General features: G+C 45.6%; 1 protein-coding gene across 4 annotated transcripts in view; it reads left to right on the top strand.

Annotated features, from left to right (window-relative positions):
- Positions 1–23,407, top strand: part of RELN (reelin) — an 856,893-nt gene that overhangs the window by 79,946 nt on the left and 753,540 nt on the right. For all 4 annotated transcript variants that reach the window (XM_063927014.1, XM_063927013.1, XM_063927012.1 and 1 more), the window contains exon 2: positions 22,145–22,255. In XM_063927014.1, the coding sequence (XP_063783084.1) occupies positions 22,145–22,255 (111 nt within the window). The remainder of the gene's footprint in view (positions 1–22,144; positions 22,256–23,407) is intronic.

The raw sequence follows: 23,407 nt of genomic DNA, 5'->3' as shown, positions 1-23,407 counted from the left end.
TCTTGGTGGATTCCAAGTCCCTTGATGTGGTCAGGGCTTTAAAATCTATGTAGCCAGAACGGCTCGTATTAGGAAAACAGAGGCACTGTTTGTCCTGTATGCGGCCAACAAGATTGGCGCGCCTGCTTCCAAGCAGACTATTGCATGCTGGATCTGTAACACGATTCAGCAGGCTCATTCTACGGCTGGATTGCCGTTACCAAAATTGGTAAAGGCCCATTCCACTAGGAAGGTGGGTTCTTCTTGGGCGGCTGCCCGTGGTGTCTCGGCGTAACAGCTTTGCCGAGCGGCTACTTGGTCGGGTTCAAACACTTTTGCAAAATTCTGTGAGTTTGATACCCTGGCTGATGAGGATCTCATGTTTGCTCAATCGGTGCTGCAGAGTCATCCGCACTCTCCCGCCCGGTCTGGAGCTTTGGTATAAACCCCATGGTCCTTACGGAGTCCCCAGCATCCTCTAGGACGTAAGAGAAAATAAGATTTTAAACCTACCGGTAAATCTTTTTCTCCTAGTCCGTAGAGGATGCTGGGCGCCCATCCCAGTGCGGACTGAAATCTGCAATAATTGTACATAGTTATTGATAAGATTACACACAGGTTGTGTTACTGTTGAAATCAGGCTGTTGCTGTTTTCTGTTGTTGTTCATACTGTTAACTGGTTTACTTATATACCATGTTGTACGGTGTGTTTGTGGTGTGAGCTGGTATGTGTCTCACCCTTGATTAACAAAATCCTTTTCCTCTAAATGTCCGTCTCCTCTGGGCACACTTCCTATAACTGGAGTCTGGAGGAGGGGCATAGAGGGAGGAGCCAGTTCACGCCCATTAAAGGTCTTAAAGTGTCCATGTCTCCTGCGGAGCCCGTCTATACCCCATGGTCCTTACTGAGTCCCCAGCATCCTCTACGGACTAGGAGAAAAAGATTTACCGGTAGGTTTAAAATCTTATTTTCTATTGTAATGTGGACACTACTATATATGTCTATTATTATGGGGGTATTACTATATATTTCTATTGTAATGTGGACACTACTATATATTTCTGTTATACCAGGGGCACTACTGCAGTATATATTCCTGTTATAAATGAGGACATTACTATGTATTTTTATTAAATTGGGGGTATTACAATATATTTCTATTATACTGGGGTTATTACTATGTATTTCTAGCCTTGCCTCCAGAGTACAAAGAAAAGGGACTGTGCTGTGTGGCCACACCCTAATGCAATGTAGCCACTCCCCTTAGTGTCTTGTGGCCATGCCCCATCATGACACATGAAGATGCCCGTTTTTCGGCACACTGAGTACCACTAAGAAAATATTTTTACTTGCACCCCTGCTTGCAGCCAGATATCTACATCCTAAGAGGAACAGAAGTTCTGGCAATGATTGTGAGCACTAGTTAGTTTAACTAGGGTATCTAAATTCAAGGAGCAGAGACCTAGAGAAAACTAGACCAGAGTTTTCAAAAAGGGGGAGTAGCTAGCTGCTGCCTAGATCTACAGTAAAGAAATCGAGGGGAGCCAGCAAAATGCTGGACTGAAGACTGCACATCTGGCTGGACTACTGAGGGAGCCTCAATGGATGTTGGTGATAGCAATACTATTACCACACAGTCTGAAAAAAGTTCAGCAGCCTGTAACAGTGAGAACAGATAATGCTTAACTTTTACAGAGCTGTAGTGTAATATCAGGATATCATAATTAATTTAGCCATATATATTTATCAGCATATATATGGCTAATTTATTAGTATGTATATACCTTCATTTTCCAACTCCATTTTCCAAGGACAACATTGCAACATTGGTATGTAAACATTGTCAATCATGTACAACTACTTATTTGAAAGCTTGAAGGCTACATATGTCTAAAAATCCAGCATCTAAATATAATAGCCTCCGAGTTCCAGAAGTGCAGGAATTTTGTGCGAGTCTGGCCATTTTTTTAACGCAGCAATCATTTACAAGGCAAAACTAACCTGGTTTTGCCTTGTAAATGATTGCTGCTTTAAAAAACGGGCAGACTCGCACAACATTCCCTCACCTCCGAATCTCAGAGGCAATTACATTTAGCCATAAGAATTGAGATATGACACTCTTAGAAAGTATTGATATACAGTATTCCCTGACATATCTGAAAATTAATTTACAGCCTTTCATCCTTCTTATGTCACCACCACTCCTCATCTCTGGCCAGAACTTTGACCCAGGGAGCCTGTTCTGGTTTTCCACTGGATGGATTTGGAGGAAAACTTCACAGAGTGGTAACATTGGATCCCAGAAGACATACTAGGGGGTTTGGGTCAGTCGGACCTCACAGTGGAATACGCTGGAAAGAACTTTGATGCATGGAGCCTGTTTTGGGCCTTCTACAGGATGGATTTGGAAGAAAATTTCACAGAGTAATAACACTGAATCCCAGAAGACATACTAGGGAATGGGTCTTCAACTTTCGGCCCTCCAGCTGCTGTGGAACTACACATTCCAGCATGCCCTGCCACAGTTTTGCTATTAAGGCATGCTAAAACTAAATTACAGGCAAAATTTACTTTAAATCGTGTTTGCCAGAGATAGCATTCTCATGAGTATTTAGCCTTTTTTCAAACTCTGAGGTTTACAAAAGTCAATCGCGGAAGTAAATCACCATTTGAACCACAAAACATGGACAAATCTGCAAATAGAAATCAAGACACAATTGAACCAACTCACAAGTACTTTCAATAGAAAAGAATATGCAATGTACTAAGAAACATATTTAAAAACACGTGGTTTGAAGTGATTTTGACGACAGCTTATCCTTGCAAAGAGTGAATAGTAAAGACACAGCTTTTGCTATCAGTTTGCTGCCAGGTTCCTATCTGCTTATGTAGGGCATACACGCTATGATTATCTGGCCGATATGCAGATGACCAATCTGAAAATATTGATTGTTCATGCATGTCAGATCGTCCTGCATTCCATCCTATGCAATATTTTATAAGCTGAAAGTTGCCCGCATCGGGCAGTGTATGTCCTGCCATGGCTGACCGACTAGACATTTTCCCTCTTCCTTCACATGGAAAGGAATGGAGAAATATCTCCTCACAGCATATGACCACAACATCTGCAGTGTCCGAGGCTGCCAGATAAAATGCCTGTCGTTCCTGGAATAGTGGGCGTGGCCTCCTGGGAAAGTGGGCGTGGCCTCATGGAAAAGTGGGCGTAACTTCATATCATCAAACTATAAACTAATATTTTCACACCCCCTCTACGCACACAATTAGCAGCCTTACACATAACACCCACAGTAGTCTTCCTTACACACAATGTCTCCAGTATAGTGTCAGCTACACATAATCTCTCCAGTATAGTGCCAGATACACACAATGTCTCCAGTATAGTGCCAGATACACACAATGTCTCCAGTATAGTGCCAGATACACATAATGTGCAGTGCCAGACAGACATGATGTGCCCTCCAGCAGTGCCAGATAGACATGATATGCCCCCCAGCAGTGCCAGCTACACATGACATGCCCCCCAGCAGTGCCAGCTACACATGACATGCCCCACAGCAGTGCCAGCTACACATGACATGCCCCCCAGCAGTGCCAGCTACACGCGACATGACTCCCAGCAGTGCCAGCTACACATGATAGTGTTCACTTTTTAGGGCAGGTTGCTGATCACAGGGAGAGCACATTTTTAAGTTAGGGGGGCAAAATGATGTACATACTGTAATGCTTGTTGTTCCCATTTCCACACGCTAAAGCATGGACAGTGCGCGCCGAAGGCGCGCAGCAAAAATTTAGGGGAGTTACTTCGTGGGGAAGGTGCGTGGCCACATTATAGTGGCAATTCACATTACACCACACAGTAGTGCAGCTAATACACATTGCACCAGGTAGAACCTCCTATACACTTTGCGCCAGGCAGAGCACGTTAGACACATGGCGCCAGGTAGAGCACTGAGACACACTGCCCAGCCACAGACGCCTAGCGGGAACACTACATGATATGCCCCCCAGCAGTGCCAGCTACACATGACATGCCCCCCAGCAGTGCCAGCTACACGTGACATGCCCCCCAGAAGTGCCAGCTACACGTGACATGCCCCCTAGCAGTGCCAGCTACATAAATGGCCACACAGTTCCAGATGGATAAATGCCCCCACAGCGCAGATATGCCCCCACAGTGCCAGATACATTAATGCCCTCACAGTGCAGATATGCCCTCACAGTGCCAGATACATAAATGCCCCCACGGTGCCAGATACATAAATGCCCCAACGGTGCCAGATACATAAATGCCCCCACGGTGCCAGATACATAAATGCCCCCATGGTGCCAGATACATAAATGCCCCCATGGTGCCAGATATATAAATGCCCCCACGGTGCCAGATACATTAATGCCCTCACAGTGCAGATATGCCCCCACAGTGCCAGATACATAAATGCCCCCACAGTGCAGATATGCACCCAAAATTCCAGATACATAATTACCCCCACAGTGCAAGATTACTCCACGATACCTGCGGTGGTGGTGGCGGGAGGGGGAGTGCCGCCGAGTACGCGGGCGGCTCTTCTAAAACTCACCCCCTCAGTGTCAGATATGCCCCCACAATGCCAGATACATAAATGCCCCCACAGTGCAGATATGCCCCCACAGTGCCAGATACATTAATGCCCTCACAGTGCAGATATACCCCCACAGTGCCAGATACATAAATGCCCCCACGGTGCCAGATACATAAATGCCCCAACGGTGCCAGATACATAAATGCCCAAACGGTGCCAGATACATAAATGCCCCAACGGTGCCAGATACATAAATGCCCCCACGGTGCCAGATACATAAATGCCCCCATGGTGCCAGATACATATCTGCCCCCACAGTGCCAGATACATAAATGCCCGCACGGTGCCAGATACATAAATGCCCCCATGGTGCCAGATACATAAATGCCCCCATGGTGCCAGATACATAAATGCCCCCACGGTGCCAGATACATAAATTCCCCCACAGTGCCAGATACATAAATGCCCCCACAGTGCCTGATACATAAATGCCCCCACGGTGCCAGATACATAAATGCACCCACAGTGCAGATATGCACCCACAATTTCAGATACATAATTACTCCCACAGTGCAAGATATACCCCCACAGTGCAAGATATGCCACCACAGTGCAAGATATGCAGTGCAAGATATACCCCCACAGTGCAAGATATGCCCCCACAGTGCAAGATATGCCCCCTCAGTGCAAGATATGCCCCCACAGTGCAAGATATACCCCAACAATGTGCCCGATCCATAAAGTACTCCTTTATACCTGCGGTGGTGGCGGGAGGGTGAGTGCCGCCGAGGACGCGGGCGGCTCTTCTAAAACTCCTGTGTGCGCGCTATGCGCGCTGCCCGGCGCCGGCGTCTAACGTCAGACGCCGGCACCGCACAGCCGCGTACACAGGAGTTAAAGTTCAGGCCAGGAAGCACTGCAGGCTGGCTCCAGGCACAAAGATGGCGGCGCCATTAAGGGTGGCGCCCCGCGCGGCCGCTCTGGTCGAACGTGCCTGGAGCTGGCCCTGATGGCCGATACGTCTGTGAAGTCCGTCGTTCACAGACGTATCGCGTCGGCCCCGAAGCACAGCCGACGGCCAATATATCTACCGATATATTGGCGCATCGCTGTGTGTGTACGGCGGTCCGCCGACCGCCCGTACACATGCTGCGGCGGCCGACGGTGATTGACAGCTGAACTGGGCGGGCGTGTCCTGACGTCAGTCCCCGACGGATCGGGCAGTGTGTATGCTCAACACACGGATCGTCCATAGATATATCTGCAGATCAGTTGATCTGCAGATATATCTACTCGTGTTTACCCACCTTTACTGCTGCTAGCCAGAATCGCCAGGGAGCTGAATATCGCTCAGCTGCCCTAGAGTTATTTTAATGGTAAATTGCTACATAGATTTTTTTCATCGCAGTGATAAGTATTTGTAGAAGAACTTTATTATAAGTGCAAATGATAAAAAAAATTTTTTAGTTTATCTTCAACAATACCATATAAACACTGGCGTATCTGTAATGGATGTCCTGAGTCCAAAGGGGGCCCCCACCACATGCTGCACCCAGTTTTTAAATACTTATCCCTCCGGAGTCCTGCGCCGATATCAGCAGCACTCTGAAATCACAGTGAACATGGAGCTGCGGCCATTTTCACAGTGTTCTGCGCTTGCGCAGTAGAAAAATCATTGTGAAAATGGCTGCCGTGTCATTTTCATGGTGATCTGCGCATGCGACGTAGAGTCTGAGCCCTCTAGGTCTCAGACTCTCCAGCGCTGTTGGCAGAAGGAGGGGGCCCGAATAAAGGAGGCAGCACACGGGCCTCCTCCTCTCTTAAAGCGCCCCTGCAGATACGCTTGGGAAATGTAGCATAATTGCCAGTCGTTGCTGTCTTTTCCCCCCAACAGTTTCAACTGTGATATGGACTTGTTCATATCTTGTTCTGAGGAGAAGATAAGCACACAGAGGAGATCATCTCTTATGCACAGCTGACAAGTGCTGCTTCTGTTGTAATGCTTAGGATGTGTTAGTAATTGTGAGATTTCAGTATCATTAAATATCACCTATTTAAAACTTGAAACTGCCACCTTGGTTTATTTTACTTCGCTGCCAAGCATATAATATACTGCCTTTGTGAAGCAGGTGAATGATATTTGAGCTGTGTTACACAACAAATCAGGAAAGCTTTACCTGTTATTATACAATCCTAAAATTGCTGTGGTAGACAAGGGTAGTCTAACTTTTGCATATAATTCTGTATACATGCACAAAATGATTATTGTACAGTAATTGTAAAAAATGTTAGAAATTATGAACTGTGACAACATTGCAGTCAGAGTATCTGGTTTGTGATTTCTTGTGACCTTAGGGAGTGTAGCAACTAGCAAGTGTACATTTACTAAGTCAATGTATATGGCATGTTATATACCTGTAATGAGCTACAGACATCTGTACTAGTATAGATACCATTACTATATTCTTGATATATAAGAATCAACACAATTTCCTATACCAACATTATACATAGCTATGTATTATCCTTATACATTTCCAGAGATTCAGTATTGTTTTTTTTCTGGAATTAGGATTGCTGGTTTTCATTAGTAAAGGGTATGATAATGCAGAATTCTTCTGGAGGATTGTAGAAGCAGGGCCATTAAATATTAAACAATAAATGTGCAGTAGCTGATTAATTCAGAATATTTGTGAGCATCTCATGAAAATTTAATACCCATATTTTGCTTATTGAATATCTTCTGTGCTGCTTACTTCACCTTTTATACAGCTTATTACCTCACATGTGTGCATGTGTAATTCATTTCTATTAACATTTGAAAGAAGTGTTGTCGTTTTTATATAATAATAATAATAATAATAATAATAGCCTGTAACAAGCTATAGCCTGCCCCAAATAAAATGCAGTTTACGTAATACAGTACTTCAGACGTATGCAGTCCCAGTCATTACGGTAAGTCACTTACCAGCTTCTCTCCCTGGTGTGATGATTGAGCACTCAGATACACTCAAACACAGAACAGACTTGGTAAGAATATTTGCCACCACTGGGCATGTGCATCAGCTCTATTCTGCCCTTTATTCTTCATGTAGTGGCCGCTGGCCAGGCTGTGGGGAAGGGGGGTTTCCAGGCAACTGGAAAACCCCCTCCCCCTGCCTATGTTGATCCAAGTATTTGCCAGGTGCTAAACTCTTTGGAGCTTTGTAAATGAAGTAATCTGACAGTCCCATTTGAGATCTATAGGGATAGAGGTATCCGCTGTTAGCTGTGCATGCGTTAGAAAATAAATAATTTCACCAGTTACTGTTTGATAAATATGCCACATGTTTTATTTTTTCTTAGGGATAAATAAAAGTTTTGTACCTTTTGAAGGTCCACCATTACATGTCTATAGAGAAAATTACAGTGTGTAGTTTATATGCCCTATTAAAGGGTTGAAAGAAAAACAATTTGCAAGCTAACAAATTTGATTGTGTTGCTTTCGACATTTTCAGCAGATGTTAATCCAGTCCACCTTGGCACATACCATTTTTAATACCTTGGGTCAACACTGATTGATGGAGGAGGCTGGTAGCCATGAACTGTTCAGCTGCACGATCATTAATTTAGTCAGCTTTGTTTTTTGAGCTCACAAAATAGAGAAGATTATCTCTCTTATTTACTTTGTGATGTAGATACTTTGTAAGATGTACAACAAATAAATATATATTCCAACATATAGAATAACAGTCTTTCTTCTTAATCATTTTTCAGAAATATTTATTTATTATACTTCAGGTCATAATAAATGCATATTATGGAAACCACGTTTGGATACTTTTCCCCTGAAAAAAAGATAAGCAACTTAGTTTATTTTAATGTGATAGTTTGTATAATCCCTTATGCTTCCTTCATCCTTTGATCAGTGTCAAACAAGTATGTTTATTCAGAAGGGTTTTTACTAGCTCAGCTCTGCACACAGTAAATACGGAGACTACAGTATTTCAGCATGGTCTGCCTTCTTTGGGTCAAGAGCCTTCAGACTGTGTTAACAAAATGTGAGACTCCAAAAAGGTCACATAGGTACTGTATGTCTGCAAACAAGCAAGATAAGCTTTCCTTTTGAGGACTAAACAAAACAAATACTCTGCGTATTTTTATTATTAATGACGAGTAACCAGGCCGTCAAAATGACAGAACAACATAACAGTAGTATCAGCACCATTGGCTTTGAGTATCCCAAACAGAGCAAAGCTTGAATTGCTTCATCGGCCGCCATCTAGTTGCCGACAGTGAACAAAACACTTTAATTCCCCCTATAGAGATGAGGAGCAGCGTTAGCCTTTTATTAGATAGGATTCCATGTTTCACTGTGTCACGGGAGATATATTATGTATATGGTTTAAAACATTTGTTTTATCTCCTATAAAAAAGTAATGGCTACAGTATTTACAATTCCTCTGTGATACTGCTGTGCTTTCAAACATTACAACATAATATTCCCATTCCTCCTCAATGAATATAATAATATAGGAGTCTATGTGGGAGACTCAGCCACACGTTGTACTGTACTGTACTCTGCTGTGGGGTAAAGTGCCAGGGCTATTGAATAACAGTGTCTTTTTCATTTTTTTTCTTACTGAAAATGCATCTTAGTCGCTTATCGAATTAATCAGCACAGACTCCTCGTGCGTCCTAGTCGCATTGAGTAAGATGCATTTTTGGCAAAAAAAGGCGTCCAATGCTAACAGAGTTGCACGAGACCTGGTGGCTCACTTACGCCAGGCATCTCATGTTGCGTGGTGTACTAAGGCTAGATGTATGAGGACACATCTGTATGTACTGGTAGATGAAGCACCTACTAGTAGTCAGTGTACAGAATTACAGCTTTTGTTATGATGTCTGTTTGGTGCCTGATTCAAACAGACCTGTCTATTTATACAGAGCCGGCCCTAACCAATATGATGCCCTAGGCAATATTTTGGCTGGTGCCCCCTAGCACCACCGCTAGTTCTGCAGGAGATGCCTGGCATGAGTCAGCTGGCAGCTCTGCTAACATCGGGTGCCTTTTGTTCATGAAAATGCATCATATTATTTGCATTACTATGTGGCTAGGATGCACAAGCACCTTCTGCTGATTAAAATTATATGTTGCATGCCTATATTCTGTGTGCGACTGTGGCTGTATCTGCATACGAAATGCTACATTAAAGTGATTTCCAGGAATACACTGCAACGTAGCATTTCGTATGCAGATACAGCCGCAGTCATGCACAGAATATAGGCATGCCACATATCATTTTAATCAGCAGAAGCTGCTGGTGCCCCTAAGCATACCAAATGCCCTAGGCATTTGCCTAGTTTGCCTATGCCTAAGGCCGGCTCTGTATTTATACCCCCTGCTGGTATTGGTTTTCCTGCTTGTGTTCGAGTATTGCTCCTGTGCTTGTCTAATTGATTCCAGTGTACTGACCTGCAGTGCCGTAACTAGGCATTTTAGTGCTGTGTGCAAGAAACGGCATTGGTGCCCCCCCTCCCCCCACCTTATGGAAATGATGGGCAGCACGTGCTGTAGGCACGCGCAAAAAAAAAAATAGGGGCGTGGCTTCACGGGGAAAGGGTGTGGTCACAAAATAATACCAATTCATACTACGGTGCGCAGTAGTCTCCATTATTCAAATTACACCGCACAGTAGCGCCACTACACCAGGTAGAGCCCCTTTTACACATTACGGCAGACAGCCCCCCTTTTTACACATTACGACAGACAGCGTCTCCCTTTTTACACATTACGACAGACAGCGTCCTCCTTTTTACACATTACGACAGACAGCGTCCCCTTTTTACACATTATGGCAGACAGCGTCCCTCTTTTTACACATTACGACAGACAGCGTCTCCCTTTTTACACATTACGACAGACAGCGTCCCTCTTTTTACACATTACGGCAGACAGCGTCCCCTTTCTACACATTATGGCAGACAGCGTCCCCCTTTTTACACATTACGGCAGACAGTGTCCCCTTTTTACACATTACGTCAGACAGCATCCCCCTTATTACACATTACAGCAGACAGCGTCCCCTTTTTACACATTACGGCAGACAGCGTCCCCCTTTTTACACATCACGGCAGACAGCATCCCCCCCCTTTTTACACATTACGGCAGACGGCGTCCCCCTTCTTACACATTACGGCAGACAGTGTCCTCTTCTTACATATTATGGCAGACAGCGTCCCCCTTTTTACACATTACGGCAGACAGCGTCCCCTTTTTACACATTACGGCAGACAGTCCCCCTTTTTACACATTACGACAGACAGTGTCCCCTTTTTACACATTACGGCAGACAGCGTCCCCTTTTTACACATTACGGCAGACAGCATCCCCCCCTTTTTACACATTACGGAAGACGGCATCCCCCTTCTTACACAATACGACAGACAGTGTCCCCTTCTTACATATTACGGCAGACAGCGTCCCCCTTTTTACACATTATGGCAGACAGCATCCCCTTTTTACACATTACAGCAGACAGTCCCTCTTTTTACACATTACGACAGACAGCGTCCCCCTTTTTACACATTACGGCAGACAGCGTCCCCCTTCTTACACATTATGGCAGACAGCATCCCCCCCTTTTTACACATTACTGCAGACGGCGTCCCCCTTCTTACACATTACGGCAGACAGTGTCCCCTTCTTACATATTACGGCAGACAGCGTCCCCCTTTTTACACATTATGGCAGACAGCATCCCCTTTTTACACATTACAGCAGACAGTCCCTCTTTTTACACATTACCGGCAGACAGCATCCCCCTTTTTACACATTACGGCAGACAGCGTCCCCCTTCTTACACATTATGGCAGACAGCATCCCCCCCTTTTTACACATTACTGCAGACGGCGTCCCCCTTCTTACACATTACGGCAGACGGTGTCCCCTTCTTACATATTACGGCAGACAGCGTCCCCTTTTTACACATTACGGCAGACAGTCCCCCTTTTTACACAGGACAACAGACAGCGTCCCCTTTTTACACATTACGGCAGACAGCGTCCCCTTTTTACACATTACGGCAGACAGTGTCCCCCTTTTTACACATTACGGCAGACAGCGTCCCCTTTTTACACATTACGGCTGTCAGTCCCCCTTTTTACACATTACGGCAGACAGCGTCGATAGATCAAGAGAAAGAGACAGAGACAGACAGACAGACACCATCTCTCCCCGCTGTCCTCTGTGACACTGGCTGGTGCTGCCGTGCTGTGCCGGGGCAGGCTGCGGCTGGGCAATGGAGCTGAGCGACGCCTGTGGCTGGAGCATGCTTGCGGGTCCTCCTCGCTCTGTACAGTGAAGCTGAGACGGCCTGTAGCGGGGAAATGCTGGCACCTCGCGGGTCCTCCCCGCTCTGATGCCCCGTACAGTGGAGCTGAAGGGGCTTGCGGCTGGGGCATGTTGGCGGGTCCTCCCCGCTCTGAAGCTCCGTACAGTGGAGCTGAGGCGGCTTGCTATGCTGGGGCGGACTGCGGCTGGGCAATGGAGCTGTACGGGGCTCTGATGCTCCGTACAGTGTTAAACAGGGCCGTGACTGTGCACTCCCCAGGACTCTGCGCTGTGTGCGAGGCCCCACTCGCACACACCTAGTTACGGCCCTGCTGACCTGACTGATATCTTCATTGTGTACCTCGGCCTGTTTTCTCATTCTGCATCCTTCTAGCTGCTGTTTCTGTACTGTGGCAGCTCTCCCACCAAGTCACTTCTGGGGGTCAGTGAGAGGGCCACGACCTGCGTATCCCCGGCCTTGCCTCTTTCCTTTGATGCTTATCCTGCCTTGACACTTTCCGGTTTCTGCTCTACTTTGCCCTCCATTACCGGTTTACATCAATCCCACTGCCTTGCTACTGTGTGCACTTCTATATATAAAGTGGTGGGGCGTGATGATGCATTTTGCTTTAAACCACTTCATTGTGGTTACACCTGCTGCTTTGCAATACTTGGAATTGCGCCAAAACATTGTGGGACAGTACTCTATCCCGGGCCACCCAGCTGGGCCTCCTCCTTCCCTGATCTTCCAGAGAGCAGATTAGGAAAGTAAGTATGCTCTTTGGTTGCCCATCTGAATACTTTATTATCTCTCTCCCTCTGACTATTTTCTCTGCCATATCTGGTTTCCTCCTGCTGCTGATGCCAATAATCTCCCTCTCCATTCCTCTAAAAGAATCCTGGAGTCCTTGTATCAGTTCAATTGATGCAGTAGCTCCCAGCCTATCAGTATCCACAACTTGAAGGTTTCAGAGCTTGCCAACGCCAAGTCAAGGGGCAGACATAGAGCACGCACAAGTACCTTATCAAGAGGCTGGACACTACCGGAAAAGTGCCTTGACTAACGTAAACATGTATTCATCAATGTCACGACATCATGACACCCAGCGCACTGCACTTCTGCGCTAGTCCCCCCCCCCCCCCCCACACACACAATTTTAATCACTCCCAGGGATGCTGAGCTGTCCCCAGTCTCTCCCCACACTGTGAACAAATTCCGAATATCAGCTATTCAGTCACAGCTGTATTATGCACCCTCCCTGCCTCAGTCACTGGGGTCCGCATGTGGGACAGTGGGACTGTTCTGACAAAAATAGGATGGTTGGGAGGTATGCAAAATCAACATATAGCATGAAATATATAACAATTTTAGCTAGTATGAGTGTTTCCTGAGTTGTTTAAGCAAGGTGCTACATTACTTAAAAACTTCTATATGTGCACAAGACTGTAATAAATACATTATGCTCAGAGGATCTGATCAATTGTCTGCAAACAAGCTGTGACATTGCTATTCCACTGTGTACTGTATGCATGGCAGTGGGAGGGGCGGGACATTCTGAAATAGAAGGATAATGATAAAGGGCTAATTAAGGTAGGCATGATAATAATAGGGGGTGTTGAAGGCACTGAAAGAAGAAAGAGTATGTGCTAAAGAATGGAGACGATGAGATAGGAGGGGGGAAGATGATTGGGAAATGGTGATTATAGAGGTGGGAAGGGATGGAGCACATGAATAGAGATGTACAACTAGACTCAAATCACAGATTAATCTTACAGTCACATTACCTAAATAACAAAGTAGGATACTAGTAATTGTCTCAATATATATATAAAATACGGGATGCAGTTAAAATACCGGCCGTCGGTATCCCGGCAATGAGGAGACCAACGCCAAAATCTTGACGGCTGGTAAAATACCAACGGACGGAATCCAGAAATCCAGTCCACTGCAGGTTATTCCCACTCGGTTGGTGGGTCCACGCTACCAACCAAGTAGGAATATAACTAGAGATGAGCGCCTGAAATTTTTCGGGTTTTGTGTTTTGGTTTTGGGTTCGGTTCCGCGGCCGTGTTTTGGGTTCGAACGCGTTTTGGCAAAACCTCACCGAATTTTTTTTGTCGGATTCGGGTGTGTTTTGGATTCGGGTGTTTTTTTCCAAAAACACTAAAAAACAGCTTAAATCATAGAATTTGGGGGTCATTTTGATCCCAAAGTATTACTAACCTCAAAAACCATAATTTACACTCATTTTCAGTCTATTCTGAATACCTCACACCTCACAATATTATTTTTAGTCCTAAAATTTGCACCGAGGTCGCTGTGTGAGTAAGATAAGCGACCCTAGTGGCCGACACAAACACCGGGCCCATCTAGGAGTGGCACTGCAGTGTCACGCAGGATGTCCCTTCCAAAAAACCCTCCCCAAACAGCACATGACGCAAAGAAAAAAAGAGGCGCAATGAGGTAGCTGTGTGAGTAAGATTAGCGACCCTAGTGGCCGACACAAACACCGGGCCCATCTAGGAGTGGCACTGCAGTGTCACGCAGGATGGCCCTTCCAAAAAACCCTCCCCAAACAGCACATGACGCAAAGAAAAAAAGAGGCGCAATGAGGTAGCTGTGTGAGTAAGATTAGCGACCCTAGTGGCCGACACAAACACCGGGCCCATCTAGGAGTGGCACTGCAGTGTCACGCAGGATGGCCCTTCCAAAAAACCCTCCCCAAACAGCACATGACGCAAAGAAAAAAAGAGGCGCAATGAGGTAGCTGACTGTGTGAGTAAGATTAGCGACCCTAGTGGCCGACACAAACACCGGGCCCATCTAGGAGTGGCACTGCAGTGTCACGCAGGATGTCCCTTCCAAAAAACCCTCCCCAAACAGCACATGACGCAAAGAAAAAAAGAGGCGCAATGAGGTAGCTGTGTGAGTAAGATTAGCGACCCTAGTGGCCGACACAAACACCGGGCCCATCTAGGAGTGGCACTGCAGTGTCACGCAGGATGGCCCTTCCAAAAAACCCTCCCCAAACAGCACATGACGCAAAGAAAAAAAGAGGCGCAATGAGGTAGCTGTGTGAGTAAGATTAGCGACCCTAGTGGCCGACACAAACACCGGGCACATCTAGGAGTGGCACTGCAGTGTCACGCAGGATGTCCCTTCCAAAAAACCCTCCCCAAACAGCACATGACGCAAAGAAAAAAAGAGGCGCAATGAGGTAGCTGACTGTGTGAGTAAGATTAGCGACCCTAGTGGCCGACACAAACACCGGGCCCATCTAGGAGTGGCACTGCAGTGTCACGCAGGATGTCCCTTCCAAAAAACCCTCCCCAATCAGCACATGATGCAAAGAAAAAGAAAAGAAAAAAGAGGTGCAAGATGGAATTGTCCTTGGGCCCTCCCACCCACCCTTATGTTGTATAAACAAAACAGGACATGCACACTTTAACCAACCCATCATTTCAGTGACAGGGTCTGCCACACGACTGTGACTGATATGACGGGTTGGTTTGGACCCCCCCCAAAAAAGAAGCAATTAATCTCTCCTTGCACAAACTGGCTCTACAGAGGCAAGATGTCCACCTCATCTTCACCCTCCGATATATCACCGTGTACATCCCCCTCCTCACAGATTATCAATTCGTCCCCACTGGAATCCACCATCTCAGCTCCCTGTGTACTTTGTGGAGGCAATTGCTGCTGGTCAATGTCTCCGCGGAGGAATTGATTATAATTCATTTTAATGAACATCATCTTCTCCACATTTTCTGGATGTAACCTCGTACGCCGATTGCTGACAAGGTGAGCGGCGGCACTAAACACTCTTTCGGAGTACACACTTGTGGGAGGGCAACTTAGGTAGAATAAAGCCAGTTTGTGCAAGGGCCTCCAAATTGCCTCTTTTTCCTGCCAGTATAAGTACGGACTGTGTGACGTGCCTACTTGGATGCGGTCACTCATATAATCCTCCACCATTCTATCAATGTTGAGAGAATCATATGCAGTGACAGTAGACGACATGTCCGTAATCGTTGTCAGGTCCTTCAGTCCGGACCAGATGTCAGCATCAGCAGTCGCTCCAGACTGCCCTGCATCACCGCCAGCGGGTGGGCTCGGAATTCTGAGCCTTTTCCTCGCACCCCCAGTTGCGGGAGAATGTGAAGGAGGAGATGTTGACAGGTCGCGTTCCGCTTGACTTGACAATTTTGTCACCAGCAGGTCTTTCAACCCCAGCAGACCTGTGTCTGCCGGAAAGAGAGATCCAAGGTAGGCTTTAAATCTAGGATCGAGCACGGTGGCCAAAATGTAGTGCTCTGATTTCAACAGATTGACCACCCGTGAATCCTTGTTAAGCGAATTAAGGGCTGCATCCACAAGTCCCACATGCCTAGCGGAATCGCTCCCTTTTAGCTCCTTCTTCAATGCCTCCAGCTTCTTCTGCAAAAGCCTGATGAGGGGAATGACCTGACTCAGGCTGGCAGTGTCTGAACTGACTTCACGTGTGGCAAGTTCAAAGGGCATCAGAACCTTGCACAACGTTGAAATCATTCTCCACTGCACTTGAGACAGGTGCATTCCATCTCCTATATCGTGCTCAATTGTATAGGCTTGAATGGCCTTTTGCTGCTCCTCCAACCTCTGAAGCATATAGAGGGTTGAATTCCACCTCGTTACCACTTCTTGCTTCAGATGATGGCAGGGCAGGTTCAGTAGTTTTTGGTGGTGCTCCAGTCTTCTGTACGTGGTGCCTGTACGCCGAAAGTGTCCCGCAATTTTTCTGGCCACCGACAGCATCTCTTGCACGCCCCTGTCGTTTTTTTAAAAAATTCTGCACCACCAAATTCAAGGTATGTGCAAAACATGGGACGTGCTGGAATTTGCCCATATTTAATGCACACACAATATTGCTGGCGTTGTCCGATGCCACAAATCCACAGGAGAGTCCAATTGGGGTAAGCCATTCCGCGATGATCTTCCTCAGTTGCCGTAAGAGGTTTTCAGCTGTGTGCGTATTCTGGAAAGCGGTGATACAAAGCGTAGCCTGCCTAGGAAAGAGTTGGCGTTTGCGAGATGCTGCTACTGGTGCCGCCGCTGCTGTTCTTGCGGCGGGAGTCCATACATCTACCCAGTGGGCTGTCACAGTCATATAGTCCTGACCCTGCCCTGCTCCACTTGTCCACATGTCCGTGGTTAAGTGGACATTGGGTACAACTGCATTTTTTAGGAGACTGGTGAGTCTTTTTCTGACGTCCGTGTACATTCTCGGTATCGCCTGCCTAGAGAAGTGGAACCTAGATGGTATTTGGTAACGGGGGCACACTGCCTCAATAAATTGTCTAGTTCCCTGTGAACTAACGGCGGATACCGGACGCACGTCTAACACCAACATAGTTGTCAAGGACTCAGTTATCCGCTTTGCAGTAGGATGACTGCTGTGATATTTCATCTTCCTCGCAAAGGACTGTTGAACAGTCAATTGCTTACTGGAAGTAGTACAAGTGGGCTTACGACTTCCCCTCTGGGATGACCATCGACTCCCAGCGGCAACAACAGCAGCGCCAGCAGCAGTAGGCGTTACACGCAAGGATGCATCGGAGGAATCCCAGGCAGGAGAGGACTCGTCAGACTTGCCAGTGACATGGCCTGCAGGACTATTGGCATTCCTGGGGAAGGAGGAAATTGACACTGAGGGAGTTGGTGGGGTGGTTTGCGTGAGCTTGGTTACAAGAGGAAGGGATTTACTGGTCAGTGGACTGCTTCCGCTGTCACCCAAAGTTTTTGAACTTGTCACTGACTTATTATGAATGCGCTGCAGGTGACGTATAAGGGAGGATGTTCCGAGGTGGTTAACGTCCTTACCCCTACTTATTACAGCTTGACAAAGGGAACACACGGCTTGACACCTGTTGTCCGCATTTCTGGTGAAATACCTCCACACCGAAGAGCTGATTTTTTTGGTATTTTCACCTGGCATGTCAACGGCCATATTCCTCCCATGGACAACAGGTGTCTCCCCGGGTGCCTGACTTAAACAAACCACCTCACCATCAGAATCCTCCTGGTCAATTTCCTCCCCAGCGCCAGCAACACCCATATCCTCCTCATCCTGGTGTACTTCAACACTGACATCTTCAATCTGACTATCAGGAACTGGACTGCGGGTGCTCCTTCCAGCACTTGCAGGGGGCGTGCAAATGGTGGAAGGCGCATGCTCTTCACGTCCAGTGTTGGGAAGGTCAGGCATCGCAACCGACACAATTGGACTCTCCTTGTGGATTTGGGATTTCAAAGAACACACAGTTCTTTGCGGTGCTTTTGCCAGCTTGAGTCTTTTCAGTTTTCTAGCGAGAGGCTGAGTGCTTCCATCCTCATGTGAAGCTGAACCACTAGCCATGAACATAGGCCAGGGCCTCAGCCGTTCCTTGCCACTCCGTGTGGTAAATGGCATATTGGCAAGTTTACGCTTCTCCTCCGACAATTTTATTTTAGGTTTTGGAGTCCTTTTTTTACTGATATTTGGTGTTTTGGTTTTGACATGCTCTGTACTATGCCATTGGGCATCGGCCTTGGCAGACGACGTTGCTGGCATTTCATCGTCTCGGCCATGACTAGTGGCAGCAGCTTCAGCACGAGGTGGAAGTGGATCTTGATCTTTCCCTAATTTTGGAACCTCAACATTTTTGTTCTCCATATTTTAATAGGCACAACTAAAAGGCACCTCAGGTAAACAATGGAGATGGATGGATTGGATACTAGTATACAATTATGGACGGGCTGCCGAGTGCCGACACAGAGGTAGCCACAGCCGTGAACTACCGCACTGTACTGTGTCTGCTGCTAATATATAGACTGGTTGATAAAGAGATAGTATACTCGTAACTAGTATGTATGTATAAAGAAAGAAAAAAAAACCACGGTTAGGTGGTATATACAATTATGGACGGGCTGCCGAGTGCCGACACAGAGGTAGCCACAGCCGTGAACTACCGCACTGTACTGTGTCTGCTGCTAATATATAGACTGGTTGATAAAGAGATAGTATACTCGTAACTAGTATGTATGTATAAAGAAAGAAAAAAAAACCACGGTTAGGTGGTATATACAATTATGGACGGGCTGCCGAGTGCCGACACAGAGGTAGCCACAGCCGTGAACTACCGCACTGTACTGTGTCTGCTGCTAATATATAGACTGGTTGATAAAGAGATAGTATACTCGTAACTAGTATGTATGTATAAAGAAAGAAAAAAAACCACGGTTAGGTGGTATATACAATTATGGACGGGCTGCCGAGTGCCGACACAGAGGTAGCCACAGCCGTGAACTACCGCACTGTACTGTGTCTGCTGCTAATATATAGACTGGTTGATAAAGAGATAGTATACTCGTAACTAGTATGTATGTATAAAGAAAGAAAAAAAAACCACGGTTAGGTGGTATATACAATTATGGACGGGCTGCCGAGTGCCGACACAGAGGTAGCCACAGCCGTGAACTACCGCACTGTACTGTGTCTGCTGCTAATATATAGACTGGTTGATAAAGAGATAGTATACTCGTAACTAGTATGTATGTATAAAGAAAGAAAAAAAAACCACGGTTAGGTGGTATATACAATTATGGACGGGCTGCCGAGTGCCGACACAGAGGTAGCCACAGCCGTGAACTACCGCACTGTACTGTGTCTGCTGCTAATATATAGACTGGTTGATAAAGAGATAGTATACTCGTAACTAGTATGTATGTATAAAGAAAGAAAAAAAAAACATGGTTAGGTGGTATATACAATTATGGACGGGCTGCCGAGTGCCGACACAGAGGTAGCCACAGCCGTGAACTACCGCACTGTACTGTGTCTGCTGCTAATATATAGACTGGTTGATAAAGAGATAGTATACTCGTAACTAGTATGTATGTATAAAGAAAGAAAAAAAAACCACGGTTAGGTGGTATATACAATTATGGACGGGCTGCCGAGTGCCGACACAGAGGTAGCCACAGCCGTGAACTACCGCACTGTACTGTGTCTGCTGCTAATATATAGACTGGTTGATAAAGAGATAGTATACTCGTAACTAGTATGTATGTATAAAGAAAGAAAAAAAAACCACGGTTAGGTGGTATATACAATTATGGACGGGCTGCCGAGTGCCGACACAGAGGTAGCCACAGCCGTGAACTACCGCACTGTACTGTGTCTGCTGCTAATATATAGACTGGTTGATAAAGAGATAGTATACTCGTAACTAGTATGTATGTATAAAGAAAGAAAAAAAAACCACGGTTAGGTGGTATATACAATTATGGACGGGCTGCCGAGTGCCGACACAGAGGTAGCCACAGCCGTGAACTACCGCACTGTACTGTGTCTGCTGCTAATATATAGACTGGTTGATAAAGAGATAGTATACTCGTAACTAGTATGTATGTATAAAGAAAGAAAAAAAAACCACGGTTAGGTGGTATATACAATTATGGACGGGCTGCCGAGTGCCGACACAGAGGTAGCCACAGCCGTGAACTACCGCACTGTACTGTGTCTGCTGCTAATATATAGACTGGTTGATAAAGAGATAGTATACTCGTAACTAGTATGTATGTATAAAGAAAGAAAAAAAAACCACGGTTAGGTGGTATATACAATTATGGACGGGCTGCCGAGTGCCGACACAGAGGTAGCCACAGCCGTGAACTACCGCACTGTACTGTGTCTGCTGCTAATATATAGACTGGTTGATAAAGAGATAGTATACTCGTAACTAGTATGTATGTATAAAGAAAGAAAAAAAAACCACGGTTAGGTCACTGGTATATACAATTATGGACGGGCTGCCGAGTGCCGACACAGAGGTAGCCACAGCCGTGAACTACCGCACTGTACTGTGTCTGCTGCTAATATAGACTGGTTGATAAAGAGATAGTATACTACTAATATTATATACTGGTGGTCAGGTCACTGGTCACTAGTCACACTGGCAGTGGCACTCCTGCAGCAAAAGTGTGCACTGTTTAATTTTAATATAATATTATGTACTCCTGGCTCCTGCTATAACCTATAACTGGCACTGCAGTAGTGCTCCCCAGTCTCCCCCACAATTATAAGCTGTGTGAGCTGAGCAGTCAGACAGATATATAATATATATAGATGATGCAGCACACTGGCCTGAGCCTGAGCAGTGCACACAGATATGGTATGTGACTGAGTCACTGTGTGCTGTGTATCGCTTTTTTCAGGCAGAGAACGGATTATAAATAAAAGTGGTGGTCACTGGTCACTATCAGCAAAACTCTGCACTGTACACTACTGAGTACTCCTAATGCTCCCCAAAATTAGTAAATCAAGTGTCTCTCTAATCTATTCTAATTCTAAACGGAGAGGACGCCAGCCACGTCCTCTCCCTATCAATCTCAATGCACGTGTGAAAATGGCGGCGACGCGCGGCTCCTTATATAGAATCCGAGTCTCGCGATAGAATCCGAGCCTCGCGAGAATCCGACAGCGTCATGATGACGTTCGGGCGCGCTCGGGTTAACCGAGCAAGGCGGGCAGATCCGAGTCGCTCGGACCCGTGAAAAAAAACATGAAGTTCTGGCGGGTTCGGATTCAGAGAAACCGAACCCGCTCATCTCTAAATATAACCTGTGGTGAGCGAAGCATGGGCGAGCGCACTCGCTGACTCGCTGATGGGATTCCAACAGACGGGATGCCGCTGTTATATATATACATATATATTCTATTAAATACAACAACCAGCATTCTGCCATGTTAATCTTTTAAAGGTGGGGACATGGGTGGGAATGTCATAGGGTGTGAGAATCAGAAAGTGAGAGATTTTATAAAGAGTTCTCCTGTGTTTTTAAAGTGGCAATCATTTACATTCCAAAATCAACCTGGTTTAGCTATGTAGATGATTGCCACTAGAAAGCTGTAGAAGTCTCACAAAATCTCTCACTTTCTGATTCTCACACCCTATTACATCCCCCCCCCCCCCCCCCCCGCATGGTGTTTGAGGTGCCACAGATCAAAATATATTGGATGTAATGAGCTGAAATTTGGCATATATCAGGGTAGAGGACCACGTAGAACTAGGGGTTTGTTTTGATAGATAGCCCTTGTTTCAGTTAAGGTCCTTTTTAGGGTTAAACTTTCAGAGAAAGTTACAGTTTTGATTTTATTTTGAATTGGGGAAAGAATGTTGGTGTGTGTTCTAATCGGTATTTAACAAAATAAAATAAAAGGTATGTAATAATTATATATTGTTTTCTTACAGTGACTATTTCAACAAGCACCTACTTTGATGGACTATTGGTGACTGGATTATACACATCTACCAGTGTACAAGCTTCTCAAAGCATTGGAGGCTCCAAAGCTTTTGGATTTGGTGAGTTTATAATAAAATAAATGTGAAAATACTGTCAAAGTGCCATAATATCCAGTTTGTTGGTAGAAGAGAATGCTACATGCAGCTGAGCTACTTATTAGGAACTGTAATAGTTTTGTAATCTAGCTGTACAAAAACACAATAAAGCATGAAAATAAGCATTCTTCAGTTAAAGTCATCTCATCTTTTCCAGGCCTTGTTCTTGATTCAGTTCCTTCATTCGAGTCAGTTTCACTATTCAGGCTGTGGGTTCTTGCAGAATCCACCATTGGTAATTCAATCTGTCCAGCAACGAAATCACACAGTGTAGCAGTAGTACACTGCTTACGGCTTTTTATAGGATTTCATACCTTGTAGTGATGGGAAGGGTTTCTCCTTAGTATTGAGAGCCATAACTAAGGGTGTGCAATTGGTGCAGCCGTCCAGGATGCAGAGCCATGGGGAGGAAGGGTGGGAGGGGACTGCTCACTGCCTTGTGGCATCTGTATTTGGCATGCAGGGTGTCTGAAACTGCATCATGCAGCCTAGAGAGCCGCTGCTTTTGCGTCGATATCTACTACAGTCCCATGTAGATACATTTGAGATATTATTTGTGGAGACCCCTGTTTTCTGGGTATATCCTGCAAATAGTAATTGATAAATAGGCCCCCAAAGCATATGCTACAGTTCCACTGCCAGGATGTCAACCACCATAAACATCAACTGGGAAATGCTTTCACTTTTGAGAATAGGTGTAAATAAGGACATAAGGGTATATTTACTAAAATGTGGGTTTTCTAATGTGGAGATAATGCCCATTGCAACAAATTAAATTCTAATTATCATTTATATATCACCTTCAAGAAGATAATAGCCAGATCCTGATTGGTTTCTTTGGGCAGCTTGTCCACTTCTGTAAGCCCACACCCCCATAGGGGAAGGGGGGTATTTATCAAAGCATGGAGAGAGATAAAGTGGAGAGACACCCGCATAATGTTTGATGAGTTAGTTAGTATCTGTAATTTATATATAACCCACAGATTACATGTACGAGTACAATGGCTGAAAGAACGCAAAAATGTCCTGCCAATATATTCTTACAATCTTAAGGCACATACACACTGGCCTATTGAACGGTCGATATATATCGCGGGTCTGTCGGCCAGTGTACGG

Source organism: Pseudophryne corroboree, chromosome 6, assembly GCF_028390025.1.
Source record: "Pseudophryne corroboree isolate aPseCor3 chromosome 6, aPseCor3.hap2, whole genome shotgun sequence".
Lineage (NCBI taxonomy): Eukaryota > Metazoa > Chordata > Amphibia > Anura > Myobatrachidae > Pseudophryne > Pseudophryne corroboree.
This window is presented reverse-complemented; position numbering and strand designations above follow the sequence as displayed.